This window comes from Orussus abietinus, unplaced genomic scaffold (genome assembly GCF_000612105.2).
Source record: "Orussus abietinus isolate OABI.00-Male unplaced genomic scaffold, Oabi_2.0 scaffold59, whole genome shotgun sequence".
NCBI classification, from domain to species: Eukaryota; Metazoa; Arthropoda; class Insecta; order Hymenoptera; family Orussidae; genus Orussus; species Orussus abietinus.
In genome coordinates, this window is record NW_019395985.1 from 584,489 (window position 1) to 602,322 (window position 17,834).

General features: G+C 46.0%; 1 protein-coding gene across 1 annotated transcript in view; it reads right to left on the reverse strand.

Moving 5' to 3' along the window:
* The window catches only part of LOC105695027 (trichohyalin), a 77,898-nt gene that overhangs the window by 42,202 nt on the left and 17,862 nt on the right, over positions 1 to 17,834 (reverse strand). Inside the window, exon 3 of the mRNA XM_012416246.1 lies at positions 11,235 to 11,310. Within this exon, the coding sequence (XP_012271669.1) occupies positions 11,235 to 11,310 (76 nt within the window). The remainder of the gene's footprint in view (positions 1 to 11,234; positions 11,311 to 17,834) is intronic.

The following is a 17,834-nucleotide window of genomic DNA, read 5'->3' on the forward strand; positions in this document are numbered from 1 at the left end:
CGAAAAGACGAAGGACCGCCATTGTTGGCTTTCTCCGGAAGCGGCCCCTAACGCGTTGAATAATAAAACATATTTCCATAACGAAGGGGAGGGGAGAAAAAGAAGAGAAAAGAACCGCGTCCGCAATTGCGGAGCCACGGACCGAGAGGGTGGCGGGAAAAGAAATGGAAAACAGGGAAATATGCATGCTTCCATCTCCCGATGAAAGCCAACTCCTTTTCGAATTTTCCCTCCGGGTGGAGCTCGACTTTTCCTCTCCTCATTTCTCAATCTACTTTTCCCGCGGGACGAATCGACATATTAACGGGGATAATAAAGCGGGAAATGTCAATAAGAATGGGAAAATCTCGAGAGATATCAGGGATAAAAAAATTATGAATTTTTTTAAGAAGGGTAAGTACCCTGAAGTCGAGGGGGTGACCAGGAAAAGGGGATGAAGGCGTTAGAAAGCAAGAGAAAGAAAGCAGGAAAATTCCGCCGGCCGGGAAAGAATAAATAGGGATACGTCCAGAAGTGCCGTAATTTACGCCCGCCTCGGTATCTTTCTCTCTCTCTCTCTCTTTCGCCCGGGCGGACATAACCTAGAGCTGCGGGAATTCCTGCCATGGCGGTTCTTCTTCTCTCTCCGGCCGTTTCGGTGTGTGCCGGGCGAATGAAGCATAAATTCAGCCGCGAGCTCGCTCTTCTCCGCCGGGAAACTTAACGTTTAGTGGCGCGAAAAGCCAGCAACTGGCGGAAACCCAGCCCCGCTCGGGCGGAATTGCGCCCGGGGGCGGAAGAAATGCCGCAGCTGTCCCGGAAACGGGGAACAACTCGCGAAACGCGAACCGCGAAAACTTCGGCCGAGTTTCCGCCCCCGCCACCGGAAAACTCGAAATACCGACCGGCCGGGCGGAGAGCGAGCAGACCTCCGAATTTCCGCCCTCTGAGAGAGCTTCTTTTTTTACCGTGGGAAGCGATGTCACTTCTCTTTCGATATTTTTTCCAAATAATTTTCCTGCCACGAGACCCTCGATTTTCATTTTTATTTTACTCACAATGAGTTCTTGCGCGTACAGACCTCGGAATTTCCGCCCTCTGAGAGAGCTTCTTTTTTTACCGTGGGAAGCGATGTCACTTCTCTTTCGATATTTTTCCTACCACTGATGATTAACTACGAACCCACGTAAATTAAATGAAGTTATATTAAAAAATCAATAATAAAAAAAGTATTCATCTCTTTGCTTCACCACGAATCCCTTTAACGTGAAATAATAAAGGAGCCATATCTAAGCGATATCCCAATTTCCTTCCAATAATGCCTCTTGAAAGAGCGAATCAAAGTCGCCGCAACGCGTTATCACCGCCCGGGCGGAATTAATTGAATTATCGTTAAACGCAGGTTTGCAATAAAAATTCCTTCGGCATGAAACAATAAAGGAACGATATCTAAGCGATATCCCAATTTCCTTCCAATAATGCCTGTTGAAAGAGCGAGGCAAAGTGGTTGCTGTTATCAGCGTCCGGGTGGAGTCGAGGGTGGGCGGAAATGCTGAGCAAGGCCGAGATTGCGCTCTCCTCGTTCGGCAAGTGGGGACTATAGTTCATCTTTAATCAGGGGTATTCCGCTTACTCCACTTTTCCTTGTTTTCCCAATTTTCGGATAAGCAGAAGAGCCACTTAACATTATAACCACGAGCAGCCGCTTTCCTATCTATTTCGCGATCGTCATCTCTGGGGAAAGTTTCGGGAACACGCGATGCACGATATGGACCTTTCCGTCTCGAAACTTTCTCGAGATATCAGCTCGCAACATGCTGATGATGATTTATGCTTAAAGAGAAAAGTGGAAATGGGGGGCGAGGGGATAATTTTCATTTCCTTCCTCGTACGGAATTCGGCATTTTCTCTGGTGCGAAAGTTGTAGACCGTCTCGAGACGATTCGAACGAGTACAAACTAAGTACTATTCCGACGAGCGGTTCTCGAAGTACCGACGACTTGGCCGATCGGCCGCCCGGGAGGAAGTGGGGCCGCCGGGCGGGCGGAAACGCTGAGCCAGGGCGAGCTCGAAATTGCCCGCCCCTTGTTTGCGGCCGGTCTGCGGATTTGGCAGAGAGACTGCTCCTCTCCTCGCCGGGAAAGTGGATGAGGTCGAATTTGGACCTCGGCCGACCTCAGGACGGTGCACCCTTATCAAGGAGGCTTCATTGAATTGTAGAGTATGATAAAATGGAGAGATAAAAAGTAAGTAATGGTCCAATCATCCCGATCATTTGGAGATAAGCTTAGATTCTTCTATGCCAAATTATGTACCCTCCTTAAAGAAGCTTTATTGAATTTTAGGGTATGATAAAATATGGAAATAGGGCTGATAAAAAATTAATATTGATACGTTGGAAATATCTCTCGATTATTGGACTCGATCGAATTGTGCACATTGCATCTGTATGAAGATCTTCATTGAATCTTCAAATGGGATGTAAGGAATAAAAAGTAGACTGTGAATAAGGAATAAATAATGTTAACGATGATAAACTAATAATTAAGTGCAGTCAAACTCGGAGAGAGTTTTTAATGTTAGGGAAAAGAATTTCCTGAGAATTTTCCTCTTTAGAGAGAAATTACGAGGAGGTTAATGGAAAGATGCAGTAAAGGGAAAAAGTTAATCACGTTTTCTCCTTCTTCTTTAAACGAGCTTTTTAATTAATTGCCGCTGGAGACTGACGGCTGATTAACGGAACAAAATTTAGTTTAAACTCAGTCGATCTTGAAAAAAAAAAAAAAACATCTCAGTCGTCAGGAAAATTTAATAACCAATTAAAAATCAAATTTCAAACGGACTCTTCCTAAATCGAAATGAATGCAATTAATATAATAATAAAATAATTAATTTAATACCTGCGATCTAAAACAATAATCGGAATATTTTTCATGGCTTTCCTCCAAATTCTATAAAAAATAGGTAAACTTGTTTAAAGTACTTCCAGATCGAATGCTTGATCGCAGTCACTAGAGCTCGATAAAATTCGTGTCAACCGATAACTATTGTGTCAACATTGAAAATTTGTGTCGGATCAATAATTCAGGACCGCCAATTACGCGGGGTTGGAAAAAAGGGAGGAAAGGGGGGTAAATAAAGGAAAGTGCAAAAAAGGAGGACCGCCCGGGCGGGCGGGAAAAAGGGGGCGGATCGAGTCAACATTCTCGACTTGCGGGAAAACAATCGCGGGCGTACCGCTGCGTTTCTGTCGGCATTTGCATTGCAAACTCACCCCCTAGAGGGGGAGCGGAGAGCAAACCGTTCCTCGGCGTGTAAAGGGTGCAATTTTCCCCGGATAAGCCGAGCCACGCTTCGTTTCCTCTGCGAAAGGAGCTTCCCCCAGACTTTCCGCTTGCGGCCCGCCGGATGCGGAGGTGCCGCAGCGGTTCTTCTTCAGGGAGTCTGTATATCTGTTTTTCCCTCTTGGGAAATTTTGCGCACGTGGTTTGCGATTACGGGACAAGGGGTTGCTCCCTTTCCCGATTTTTCCCCCTTTAGTGTATATATATATTTCCTTCGGAAATGAAAGAAAGGAAAAATCGATTTGAAAAAGTCATAGCAAAATACCTATCGATTTTCTTGGATTTCTCCATTTTACCCCCGACGACCCGACCGCACCCCCGTTGCGGTGCGTTTCCGCCGGAAGCGGCGCACCCCTTTCCGCCTCGCTCCAGCAAAAGCTCTCCAGCTCGAATCGAACTAATTCCCCGACTTCGTCGATCCTTCGCTTCCCTCCAACTTTCTTATTGTTACAAGAGAGGGCGAGAGCCTCCTCGAGGGCGGAAAATGTAATTTCAAGACCACCCCCCGATATTCCCTTTAATTCGCCAGCGAGCCCGTAACAATGCCGCCCCGTCAATGGGAATTTGTTTAAAAGTGGAATCCATCGATTTGACGGGAAACTTGCGACCCTGCCGGAAAATCCTAGCCTATCGAATTTTCATTCCGCAACCGCATGCGATCCTCGGGAAATTCCCCGTAAAATTGAAACGATAACGGAAGAGATTCAGAACCTACCGCGAACAATTTAGAAGTTAGGTTATGTATCGCAACTTTTCTCCGCGAGCCGATTTTTAGAAAAGGGCGACGCGAGAGTCGCGATATGTCAAGACGACCTGTCTAGGATATTGTTCCATCCGACTTGCGGAGAGTTTGCCAAAAAGTCAAACTCCCGTCGACGTGCCAGGGGGTGGGTCACCCCTTGGCAAGGGTGCAGCCAATCCCTGAACACCCGGGGTGCATCCTACTTACATGCGAACCAAGTTACCGAATCTTTTCTCCATCTCCCTTTTTCCTTCCCTGAGACGCTCCCTCGGGAAAAATGGAAACTTCCCACGGTAGATCCCCTTTTTGCTCGACATATATATTTCATAAACCGAAGTAAGAAAAAAATGAGACCTTTTCTATAATATTTTCATAACAAGGGAAGAAAAGTAACCCCACCTCGCAGTTTCCCTTTATTGACAAATAATTCAAGGGCGGCGGAATAATCCCCGATATTTCGAGACTCGAGTTCAACAACTGACTCCTGAGTTATCAGTCTAATCAGTCCGATCCAGAGGGTCACATCAGTCACTTAGCACCCCCGACAACCCCTACTAAACAATCGGTCACCCTCCCGTAATGAATTGCTCCCAACGGAGTGGAATCGGACTCCTTAATCAGAGATCCTCCCCCCAGCGAGACTCTAAAAACTAAGTAATCCCAAAACTACCCCATTTCTAAAAAAGGGATGAAAACCCCCAAAAAAAACAGGAACCCCCCTCGTTCCGAATTCCGCCCCCAGATCACATGAAATCCGTTTTCCCCCGAGTAACCCGTGAATCAAAAGCAAGGGGGAGGATTCGTGGAGTGAAACAACCCCTGTCTGATCTCCCCCCAAACGGGGGAGGCAGGAAAGGAGTGTTTTTAATAAACCGTGAAGGCTCAGCGGATCATGCGCGATCCATAAGTCACTCCTTCCTCTCGAATCGCTCGACAGAGTCCCAAGGGGTGGGGGTGGTTTAATATAGGGCCGCCACCCCATGGGGGTAGCGGATGCCGCCACGTCGGGAAATGCCGCCGCGCGGGGGGACCTCCGCGAATTCCGCCCCCAGACGACCCACCCCCCAGGGGGTGAAGAGGGAGGGGTGGGTCAGGGGAAATTTTTCACCAGCCACCCCCAACTTCAAGATCGATCGATCGATTAATTAAACGCGGGGGGATTTCTGATCTTCGCCACCCTGGCTCCCACCCACCCACCCACCCCCTTCTGGGGTAAGACCGATAATTAAGTTCGAGGGTGGTTTGCATTCGAAGTGTCCCCCCGAGTTTCCATGATTGGCACCGATTCTGCACCCGATGTGCCGACATTTTTGGGGAAGGTGTGGGTGGTACCCTTTCAAGTGCCACCCACCCACTGCCACCCGCTCGCGTGATAAGAGCGATATTTAAGTTAAAATGCGGTTTCCATTCGAGCCGTCTCTTCAAATCCTCATGATTAGCCCCAATACTCCCCTCGGTTGTGCCAAAATTTCATGGAAAACTGCAGACACACCCCTAAAGGGGGGTTGTCACCCCCGGCTGGCCGCGCATAATCAAGGGCATTTAATATTCGCGAGAACGGGAGGACGCGAGTTGAACGGTCCTGATGACCGGCATGGGAGGTATTCCCGAGGGGGTGGCTTTTTCCGCCACCCTATGCAAATTCGGGGATGAACCCCCTCTCCCTCCGGGGGGGAGGTACACACGCGGATCAACGGTCGGCAAACTCGCGGCCGTCGAGGGCTTAAATTATCCCCTATTCTTCGGGGACTCGACAGGGTGCTTTTCGTTTGTTTGATATCCACGGGGTGGGTCCACATGGGGGGTTGGCATTTAATGAGAGACTCCCCGGTTCGTCTTAAACCCTTTCGGGGAGTCTTGCTCCCGGAAGACCTCGTTGACTTCCATGAGGGGTGCCTCGGGGGTGCGGACCCCTCGGTGAAAGGGTTACGCAATTTTTTATCAGGTTTGAGGTTAGGGGAGATAATCCCGAAATTGTGGTAGTTTTTAGGTATGTGGTGGTTTTATTCTTTTATACCCCCAGTTAAGATGGACACGGAAGGGACGTAAAAATGCTATGATTTTATAATCATTCATTAAGGTGGGATGACAGGGTCATTTTTTATATAGGCTCAAAATTTTTTATAAGGCTCAAAATCTCGCTGCACCCCGAACATCCCCAAAAAATTTCAAGGACTAAAAGAGGTATTCCTAGAGTTCGGAATCCCCTTTCCCACCCCCTCGTCAGTCCTGGAGGAGACAAGGGTGTCTTGAGGGGCACTCAACCCCCGGAGATGGAAATTCCGGGGAAGGCCAAGCTGTCGCTTCGTCGCTTTTTGGTCGCTTTTGCACCCCTTCAGGTGGGCTAAGGGGTGGCTTCGAAAAGGGGGGTGGAGGACAGGTCGGAGGAAACGTAAACTTCGTTTCGGGGACAATGCCACCCCCGTTGTACGATTCGATTATTTTCATTCAGAGGGGCCTTCTTAATTTCGTTAGGGGTGCATCCCCCTCCCAAACTCCACTTCCTCTTACAAGTACGACATATACACGACGAATGCCCGTTTTCGATGAAACCCACCCCTAACTCCTCATGATTCCTCCTGCTTCCTTTTAATTGTTTTCCTCCCATTGAAAATTCTCACAGAATTATTGTATTAAAGCGTCCATTTTCCTACAACATTTTAATAAAAAAAAAATTCAATTCCCCTTCCTCCTCAGTTGCCGAGCTAAAATTCAAATTCAATCTCTTTCTTAACGTCCCGATTTAATTTCCGCAATTTCGAGAATCCTCCCCCGTCGAAAATTCCTACGGAATTCCTGTCTACAATCGCCAGAGAGGGAGGGGCCGAAGAACACGTGGTATTACAATAATTGACACTCCCCACGGCTCGGGATCGCGAGTTTCGCTACGATCACGGCAATTCTCGCAATTCTGACGGAACATTCTTCCCTGTAATCCGCGATCCGCGGGGCGTCGCGGCGCATACGCGGACGCTCCCCGGAATGCGGCGCAATCTCCATTAACCACCGAATGCCGCGGATAGTTCGCGGCCCGAGCTGCGCTAATAGGGATGAACCTCCGTCGAGCTGTAGACTTGGTACATCAACCCCTCTTCCGATCTCCCGTAATAATATCTCCGACGGTAAAAAAATATTTCCATCCACCGTGGGAAAATAATTCTCTCCGGGAAAATATTTTTTTTTCGACCTTTCAACCCTTTCAACATTTTTCAATTAGCTGCGCTATTAGCGTAGACTTGGTACATCAACCCCTCTTCCGATCTCCCGTAATAATATCTCCGACGGTAAAAAAATATTTCCATCCACCGTGGGAAAATTATTCTCTCCGGGAAAATATTTTTTTTTCGACCTTTCAACCCTTTCAACCTTTTTCAATTAGCTGCGCTATTAGCGTAGACTTGGTACATCAACCCTTATCTCGATATCCCATAATAATGTCTCCGACGGTAAAAAAATATTTCCATCCACCGTGGGAAAATAATTCTCTCCGGAAAAATATTTCTTTCAAGGGGAAACGCTCCCTTATTTCGTTCCAGCCTTTTTTTTAAATAATTTTTACGCGAATATCAGGATCACCTTTTAATAGAAACGGATAGATTTCAGGTGTGTAAATTCTCTCTCTCTCTCAATGTACCTGGAAACATTGCGATCGTCGAGATCAGCAAATCGAGTAGGCATGTACATGGGGAAAAAAAAAAGAAAATCTAAAAACGAACAAGAGTACTTCCTGTCAGAATTCCGGTGGCTTTTACCGAACAAAAAGAAGAAAGAAGTGATGGACGGGGCAGTTTCGACCGTTTCCTCCCGGGAAATCGCCAACGATGCTTTCCCAGCTCGGAAAAAGCGTGCACGCCGCTTTTTGTCGGGCGCGACAAAGGGGAAATTGCTGATAGATAAGGTTTTTCTCTCCTTTCCTTCGGGAAAATCGGATTTCCCCTCCAGAGCGCGAGAAAAGTGCAAGATACGAGTTGCAGGATTTTTCCTATAACTCTTTATGCCTTTCGACAAAGAAAATCCACATTTGTTGTCCCTTCTCAAAGAGTACACATAACCGTGACTCAGGCATACAAAAAAAAAATATATAAATATTGTGTATTTAATATTTAAACATTATCTCCCAATTTAAGATGGCCCGGAAAATGGAAATCTCATATCTTTCCCTCTTTTCGAGGGATGTTACTTAAAATGTAAATGCAACCGAGTATTTAAATAAAGTTACTAAATCGAGTAAACAAATTATTTAAATGCAAACCTAGTCTCTCGCACTTTTCAACTTATTACCCACTAAATAATACTTTCCACGAGTCCTGGAAAATTCCATCGGAAGAAGAGTCTCGACAGGAATCCCATCGAGATAATCGATTTACCGTGATAAAGACGATTCCCTCAAGTGCACCCTCTACTTCCCCCCTGTTCACCCCCTTTAATCTGGACCACCCTCCAGTTTTTTCTCAAGACCCCCCGCGAAGAACTTTGCACGGGGCGTTTCCTCCATGGGAAAAAAAATCGTAAAAAATGAATATAAAGCCACGATTCGCGAAAAACTCACCCCTTGTTATTCTGGAGGTCTTGCCCCTCCTCGTTTCACCCCATCCTGCCCCCCCTTTTTTTTTTTAATTCGACTTTGCGAAACAACGAGACTCGCTGCAAAGCGCTGTCTTAAGGGGGGCGGAATAACACCCACGGGTGGACGCGGGTAATTTGAAAAGTTTTCTCGTTAAATCGCGCAAAACGCCCGCGAGGATCTAAATCCGCATCCGGAAAGACGGAACACCCGCTGAGCGAATTTTTGGGAAATATATCCATCCCCTTAGAATTGATCGATATGGTCGAAATTCCGAATCAGAGGGTGCACGATTCTCATGTGTGTGTGGCGATCGGATTCGCTTTCGCTTTTGCGGTAACGAAGCTGTAACGAGCTCGTAATCAGCTGCGGGAAAATATTGATAAAGCTCGCGTTCCACTGGGGGGAGTGATAAAAAATTGGCGGAATTTTCGAGGGGTGCCGAATAAACCGATGGGGTGTGCGAAGCATTCGGGGTTGCTCGTTCTTCTCGCGATCGATGTACATCCACTGTTTTTTTACTGTTTTCTTTTTTTTTTTCCAATTTCAAACGGAAGTGTTAAACGAGAGATATTAAATGTCTTTTTATTTAATTTCAGTATAGACAATGTCTGATCGTTTTACGCGTGTATTATTAATTTAATGCACCATTACCATTTTATCAATTTATTACAATTTCAACGGTGTAAGGGGAATACGTATTGATATAATATCCGTTTACGTGGAATATACGTAGAAATGGATAAAGCAAGTCGCGGTTATTCTGGCTGAAGCGATTTCTTGAATTCGCTTAGGGAGCTTTCCAGGATCAAAAGCGGCAAAAGAGGAAACGTTCGCAGAGCTTCCGGGATGAGAATCGCGACTCGCGAATCCTTGGAAGCGTCCTTAAGGATCTCGTCGTTGATACCGCGATTTCGCCCTCAAAGGACTCTCGAATCTCGCAAATTGGCGCGGGGACTTTCAGTTTCCGGTCCAGGACTTTGAAGGATATTCCAAGCTTAGAAAGTCTCTCCAAGTTGCGTGGAAGGAAGAGATAGACGATTTAAAGGACTACGTGAAAAGTTATCGTTTTGCCAAACGGGAAATAAATGTTTATAAAGTGCTAACTAAGTTCAACTGACAAATTATGTGGATTTTTGGTCAGGACTTCCGAGGACATTTCCAGCTCGAGGAGCGATATTAAGAAATTTGACTCAAACGTACTTAACTAAATGCTATCAAATTTCCACAGGACCTTCAAGGATTAGGATCGTAATCTGCGACCCCGCGGAATCATCCTTAATGATGCCATTCCCAGGATCCCGACCTCTCCCTCAAAGGACCCTCGAGTCTCGCAAATTGGCGCACAGACTTCCGGTTTCCGGTCCAGGACTTCGAAGGATATTCCAGACTTCTGGGGATATATATATATCCAGGACCGCGAAAGGGTCGAGCGGGACGAGAGAGCCAAGTTCAAAGGACAGGACTATATCTTTCGCCATTTTTTAGGAATCCTTAAAGGAAAAATGAAAGGAAGCCCGATCCGATCCTTCGAATCTTTTCACCAGGACTCGTTCGATGACTCTCGCGAGTCCTTTTCCAATTTTACGAAGACAGCTTCCGATAGTACTTTACGAGCTTTTCGCTTGAAAATCCTGAAAACTGAAATCCTTTAGTCGATGGTCCATCGAGGTCCTGGAATCCTTCGAGAGGTCCTTTCTAAAAAGAGTCGATCCTTAAACCCGATTATTTTCTTTTATATCCCAAATGGCCTTTCTTAAAAGAAAATCAAATTTAATTTCTACTTCTAATGAAACCTCGATAAAAAATCCCAATCGCCCAATAAAAAACGCCCAATCTTTGCGAATAAAAAAATTCCACTGACATGAACGAAGCAGCGACTTGGAAAGATTTTCGAAATTGCCTGGATTTACCGCGAGAAATATGAAAATGTCGGTATAACGTTCCCAGTAATTTTCAATAAAAATTCCGCCTTAGGTGGGGTGCATCCTTATTCTTCCCGGCTATGGGGGGATATGGGGGGTGGGTTTTAAACGCGAATTTGGATCGAAGGCATAAGGTGGCTCCCCATGGGGGGATATTTATGGGGTCCGCCTAACGGGGGGCGAAATAGCGCCATTAGCCGGGAATATCGACGTAAGTCATGGCAGATTTATGGGGACCATCGGGGATGTCCGCCCCCGATGGGGGACTTGCCCCCTCGTGTCCTCTCCTGCCCCGGTGCGACCCCGGAAGTGCCGCCAAGCCGCTCGTTTCCGGCCCCCAGGACGCACCCCTTCCGGTTCGCGTCCGCGACTTCCGGGCCGAGAGGACTGCCGGAAGCACCCCTCGATTTGGCACCCTTTCAACCCCTTCGAAGGGGGCGAAAAAAGGCGAATCGGGTCAAGGGGCGGAAAGAAATCTGACTGAATATTCGAACTTCATTTTGGGCGACATCAACTTTCTTTTTCAATAAATTTCGAATTTTTTTAAAGAACTTGCATTTTCGCACTTTATTTTAATTATGACTTTATAGTTTATAGTTCGAATGTTCCGTCGATTTTTTTTATAAAAGCACAGGGTGATTAGAAATTAATTCTAATGAATTGTGATAAAAATGACTCACCATGAAGTGCCTTCAGATAAGCCTTGCCCGCGTTGATAAGCTGTCGGGCTCCTGGATTGAACTTGTCCAGGATATTCTGCAAAGAAAATCGTAAAAGCGGACTCGTAAATGTTGAGTAACCAGGAAAACGTCATCGCGGAGTAAATCAATCATCGAGAGTAAGGGAAGGAAGAGGGAAGATATTCCCTCGGGAGCCGAGGGGAAGAGCGCAGTTTCCCGGCTCGTAAAGAAGTCCCGGAATTTCATTTGCAATATTTCTCTTTCATTAAAGAAGAAATTGGGTTTCTTAATAAAGCACGGAAATTCTTTAATGGGACGAAAACGTTCCTTAATAATATGCAAAACTCCTGTAGGAGCGCCAAAAAGTCCTTTTTCGTCGACCGTCCCTCCATATGATTCCTGTATAATGTCGAGTTATTAATTCCTAAAAATTGCCAAAAAACGGAAGAACGCGTTTAAAACCAATCTCATCTCCGAGAAACGCGAGGAAGAGAGAAGGCATTCCCTCGGGAAAGGGGGGCTCATCTCGCAAAGGGGATTCTCACTTTGACGCTCCGGCGTCTTTGGTTACGTCTCGAGCAGGAGTCCCGAGGGACCCCGAGTGTAAAATCCTGGAGGGAAGAGGCCGTGTCACGGACGACTGATATCCGTCGTGGCATCCCGCGTGATAAGCGCTCCTTTCGAGCAAACGCCTGGATAAGGTACCCAGGCATTTTTATACGAAAAAAAAAAAAAACAGCGGCCTAGACAAGGTCGTTTTTTTCAGAAAGAACTAATAAATTTATAATTTCCCGAAACGCTTTCATTTATGTATAAGAAATTTTTAATAAAAAGACAATCGTCCTTCCAGGGAAATTCGTCTATTGGCGAGGACGAATATTGTCCCTTCAACCATTCCACTGGAAGGACGAATTTTATTATATTGATAAATTAATGAAATATGTCAAATTCCTAAAAAATATCGAAGACCCACGCCCTGAAATACCAATTATTTATATCTCTAAGAAATTTAGAATGAATTGAAATTTCGAGTCTCCACGAGTCCCAAGATCGAAAGCCCCGCCTGGCGACAGAAATCCCTCGGAATTCCCTCGGGAGAAGGGGTGGCGACGTCCCACGTTAGCATCGGGACGCCAAAGGGAGGAAAGGGGGAGGCTCCCGAAATTCCGGCTTTGACGGCGTCTCGACGCCCTCGGGCGTCTTGGGTTACCGCCCTCGGGACTCCCTAGGGACTCCCTAGGGATCTCCCTCGGGAAAGGGAGGATCTCCCGGGGACGAATTAACGCCCCGGACGAACTCGAGCGAAACGGGCAAACTGCATCCCCGGAGTCCTTCGGGATACCCCGAGAGGACAGGGATCGATCTTCAATTTCCGGCCCAGCGCCCGTTTAATTGGGTCCGCGTCCGGCATCCTCCCCTTCCGCCACCTCCGGGACTTCCGGGACTTCCGGCACTTCCTCCACTTCCGGAGTCTCGAGGACCCTTCTGGCCGCAAACCGCCGGACTCCGGTCTCTCCGTTTAACGGCGTGTCTTTCCCGATCGACTCGTCCTACGGGACCCCATCATGACGTCCCGTGTCCCGAAGGTGTAAGAGCAAACGTTGGTCCAGAGTTTCGGAGGCTGGGGGGAATTGTCGGCTTTTACGGGGTGTCGGGAGGACAAGGGGTGGACAAGTGGAGGGCGGTAATTGTTCCCCAGGATCACAGAACTCTGGAATTGTAATTATATTTTCTAATGGGGATTACGAGTGGACAATACGTTATCGTTGTAAAAAAAATATGGATGGCATTCTGCAATTATATTTTCCATCGTGAAATATTGCCCACTAGGAATATTGTCTCTACAAGATATCCAGGATTACAGATCGGACGTTATCCCCCAACAGATCATTGTTCTCCAATTACGGATGATTGATTAAACCACCCCAGCTCGTCTTCGTAAGTTGAGTTATCGAAGTTATCGCGTCGACGTGCTCATCCCCAGATGCCTGAGCAAATGTTGGTCCAGAGTTTAGGAAGCTGGGGAAACTATCCGAGCTTTTAGACGTGTCGATCAAGGATCGGATAACCGGGAAACGGGGAAAATTAAACAATTCTCACCCACGATTGCCGAGCTCTTCCAATATTATCATGAATTATTGCGTATAAAAATTACCTACAGAGTCCAGAATAATTACGGACATTGATTTAAAGGATTCTAGATGGCGTAGGAGATTTCCAGGGATTTTTCTTTTTTTAGGAAAGTAGGGTTGATTTTTCCATTTCCCGAAATGTCGAAGGACCTTTCCTTCCTTTCCTTCATTTTAATCTCCCCAGCCTCCAGAGATGATTTCTTCTCATCTCGCGATAGAGAGAAAGAAAAGGATTTATCCTTTATCGCGGGACTCCAGCTCGTCCTTGCGATTCTTCTTCCCCCAAAGTCCTGCAGAAGACGTGTCCTCCTAAGGACCTTATTTTTTAACGCGATTTATACAGCGACTTTCAAAATTCCTCGCGTTTCCCGACGTCGTATTGTTCCTTCGTGTTTCACTATTCCCCCTTTCCAGGATTCCTTCCCTCGAAATCCTGGGGAAGGACTAGTTTCGAGAAAGAGATCTAAATAGTTGGCGAGCGGGATGAAAGGACCTCTTGGATTTTCGCAATCCCGTGAAAGGGAACCCTCGAAAGAGTAATAAAATCCTCTCCTTCCGTTTCCTGGGAAGGAGATTAATTATTCCTGAAGCATCCCTAGTGTTTCGCCCAGTTTTAAAAACCACTTCTACAATTTCTATCGTCCTCAATAGTCCTCCTTAATACCTCTACAACATTTAATGCCACTTTTTAGAGATTGTGTAATTTTTCAAAGCCCTTCCAGGCATTTCCTGGGATAGGAAAAAGGTTTTTCCGGGCGGTTTCGAAAATTCTTCCAGGAGCTTTCCCGCGGAGGGGAACAAAAGGATCTCTGTGGAGCTCCTCTGGAAAATCTCGCGAATCTCCTTCCTGAGCTGCCTCGAAAATCCGTAGGATTTCGCGAAGCCACTTCGTCTCCCTCGATACAAGGAAACGCCGGAAGGGTTTCGCTTTAAACCTTAAAATCGCGACATCTCGACATCTCTAGATATTTAATCCGACATATGCAATTTGCCATTTCAAGTGCCACGCGACGAGATTTTTGAATATTTTTTTAATTTTTTTTTTAATCGAGGAAAAAATAAGAAAATGCATTCAACATGGATCACGTACATCGCAGGATATCCGCAGGGTATAAAACGTTTTTTTAAAGTGGGACGAAACAACGAGATTAATAAATGACCTAATATCTGTCAGAGATATCCATAAGATATACGGAATAATAAAGAATGGAGGTGATCGCAATGATTTTCTTTTTCGAAATGTCTTATATCAGTTCTCTCTATTTGTTATACCATCCAGTGATATCTACTCCACGAGAGAATCCATCCCAACAGGATGTCGCATCCCGTAGGACGTCCGCGAAGTTGCGGCGTTTCTCATTTGCGACGCGGCGAGAATGCGGTTAGGGTCCTCTCTTGACATCGATCGTCTCTGTCGTTGACGAGAGCGAATTAAACTCTATCTCTGGTCTTCGTCTCGGCGACGTCCTCGTTACGTCCAAGTGGTTTGCGGCGTCAACGAGACCGATTGACTTCGACCAGACAAGTTCCCCGGACAATTAAGATTGACTAGAACGAAAGTTAACGACGAAAATAACGAGAATAAAAAAATCTCAATTAAAAGGATTAATATTATAACCTCCTCGCCATCCGATTTCCCTCTCTAACCATTTAATTTCCCTCTTTGCGCTTATCTCCTGTCGCGGGAACGTTTAATCACTTTGAGAAAATATTGCCGATGCACCTTAACTACTACTCGGACTTCCGCGTGTGTTACTCCTTTACTAAGTTCCAAAAGGCTGTAAATACTCATTACTTGACAACCTCGAGTTAACAGATTTTCAATAAATCTCATGTCATAAAATTGTATACATCGCGACCGTGAATAATTTTTTCCGCGTACGGAGGAAATTCAAGAGACTGTGAAATTGTGAAAAAAGGTGATCCCTAAGGTGATCCAGAAAATCCAGGCGATCCAGCGGAACCGGTGCCGTTACTCCCGGAGGAACCGGCCTGTGCCGCTGCGGTTCCGCTGCGGCCACCGCGCGGCATTGCGGTGCACCGAGTAACGGGAAGGCGCGATTTCAGATCCGACAGCTGTTTCGGTCAATTCGTTCAGCTCTAAATTGATATATAAATTTCAAGGTAATTGCTATAAGGAAAGGGACGGAATTTTTTTTTTTTTTTTTTTCAAGATCGGGAGGTGGAAAAATAATTTAAAAAATTAATCGGGACTCATTAGGAGCCAGGTGAGGAATTCCAGGAATTACAGGTATTCCGGGGATCCATTAGGGATGTCTCTCCCTCGGGAAAAGTAGGTCCCTCTCTCTCTCACGCGTCTGTCATGCGACATGTTAGGTATGGAAGAGTACCACACAATTTATCCGACCTCTTCGGCTCCTCCTCTCGAGGAGCCTCATCGACAATAAATTCCTTACCTGTACATTCGAGTACATATGTAAATGGAATATATGTCCACATATTTACTTATGCATTACGTTGCACCTGGGAGATATGCACCTTGCAGGCGGATCCAGAGGAGACCACGAGGAGAGAATAAATTTATGCATTACAAACTATCCCGCGGAATAATTTCTTTCTATTTTTTAACTAATATTCCAAATGAACGCGATAAGAAGTAATGCAGGGAAATTTGATGAATCTAGTCCCACGAGATGAAGGGAGTAAATGAAAATTATTTTCGCACAATTTGAGGAAAAATCGACCAACGAATAAAGGACGAAACACGTGGTACACGTGCACACGTCGCGTTCGATATTCCCTTCGAAGGGAAATGAGAAACAGTAAGGAGACGTCGCGGGGAATAAAAATAAAATTGGATTTCGAAAGGGCGCAGATGTGATGCGAAAGAAAAGAGAGAAAGAAAGGAAGAGAACGACCCCGGTACCGACGCGGACCGTAATGTATGTAACGCATCCATGTACTTGCAAACATGTCCTTGTGTACCTGCATGTAGGTACATAGACTTCGAGTAATGCACAGAGTGAGGCATCTAATCCGATACATTCGCATGTCCCTTAACAATGACTTTAAATCCCGTTACAGTGCCATTACGTGCAAATTTAAAATACCCCCTCAAAAATGTGGAAAAAAGAACAAGTAACTTTATTTCAATTAATTGAATCATTATACCCGTACTCGCAGGAAAAATTATTGAAAATAATTCAAGGAGATTTTTATTCACAGGGGAAGACATTTCCTCGGACTTTATACGGATTAATAATGACCGATTACAGGAAAAGCATTTAATAAAAAGCGTCCCGTAGAAATCCACCCACGGAATTATGCCGCCTTTGAAATAAATCACCTCGAGACATTTGTCACGAGACAAAGTCATGTACAGAAGTCTTCGAGGTCGGCCGTTTTAGGTGCGTCGCCCTGTATAGAAACGAGCCACCTTCGACTGGAAGGTAACGGTACACCTTTAAGGAAGAAATAGGAAAAGCCGCTCGAGCGAGTCCGCGATTAGACCGCTTTTATCCGGAGCCGCCGCTTGCGGGAGCGTTAAAGCCGCTTGCGGCCCCTCCCCGACCCTCCGGCACTTTCCGCCATTTCGAGGGGTAAACCTAAATAAATAAATAAATAAATTCTTCCAAAACGGCAATGAATTCATATACACTTAACTCCACGTCATAACCTTGAGAGTAAATAAAATCCAATTTTTTTGGTAAAACCGGGAATTTCGAATCGTCCCATAATTCCGAATTTCAAACTCCCATCGCGAATCTCAGCGAAGCAAATCCTGGAAATCGCATCTTCTCCGGAAAATCTGGCAGGCCCCGGACAGGTATCACGCTTGCGGTTGCGGCCCGCCGCTTGCGGTACGCCGCGACGCCGCAACGCCGAAACCCGTTTCCCAGTCGGGTGTCGTGTCCCACTTGGGACAATGGTCGGGAGAGCGGTGACCCATCGTCGGTTTGGCCTCCATTTCGACCCGACATTTGGCCTCCTTCGGGACTCCCTCGATTTATCGGTCCATCGATATATCGGCATCCTTAACCTTCGTCTCTTCCCCTCCGCCGAGACCTTTAAATAATCCCGAAATCGGCCGGCTCGATATTCCCCGTGGAATTTAATTACCGGTAATTTTAACCGGCAATTAAGACGGTTTTATCGCCAATTCGCGGGAGTGCATTCATAATTCGTTATCGGCCGCGAATCGATTATCAATTATCCCCCTCGCGACGAGTCCGCGGTTAATTGTCGTTAAGTGCTCGCCGCGATTATTGCCCTGGTTATCGCTAACTGGGACTAATTACGATCATTACCGACTGGATGTTTCGGGGATCGATCGCTTATCAATGAACCCCGGAAAAATCGAAATCTTTGATAAGGACTTGTCTGTCGCTTAATCCCGAAACTCCGGAGATGGTACACGTAGAAAATAGTGTTATTGAACCAAAGGAATATTTTGTTTAATAATACGTTGTAGTAAAAACCAGAAATATTAGGCTTGAAATGTTTATCC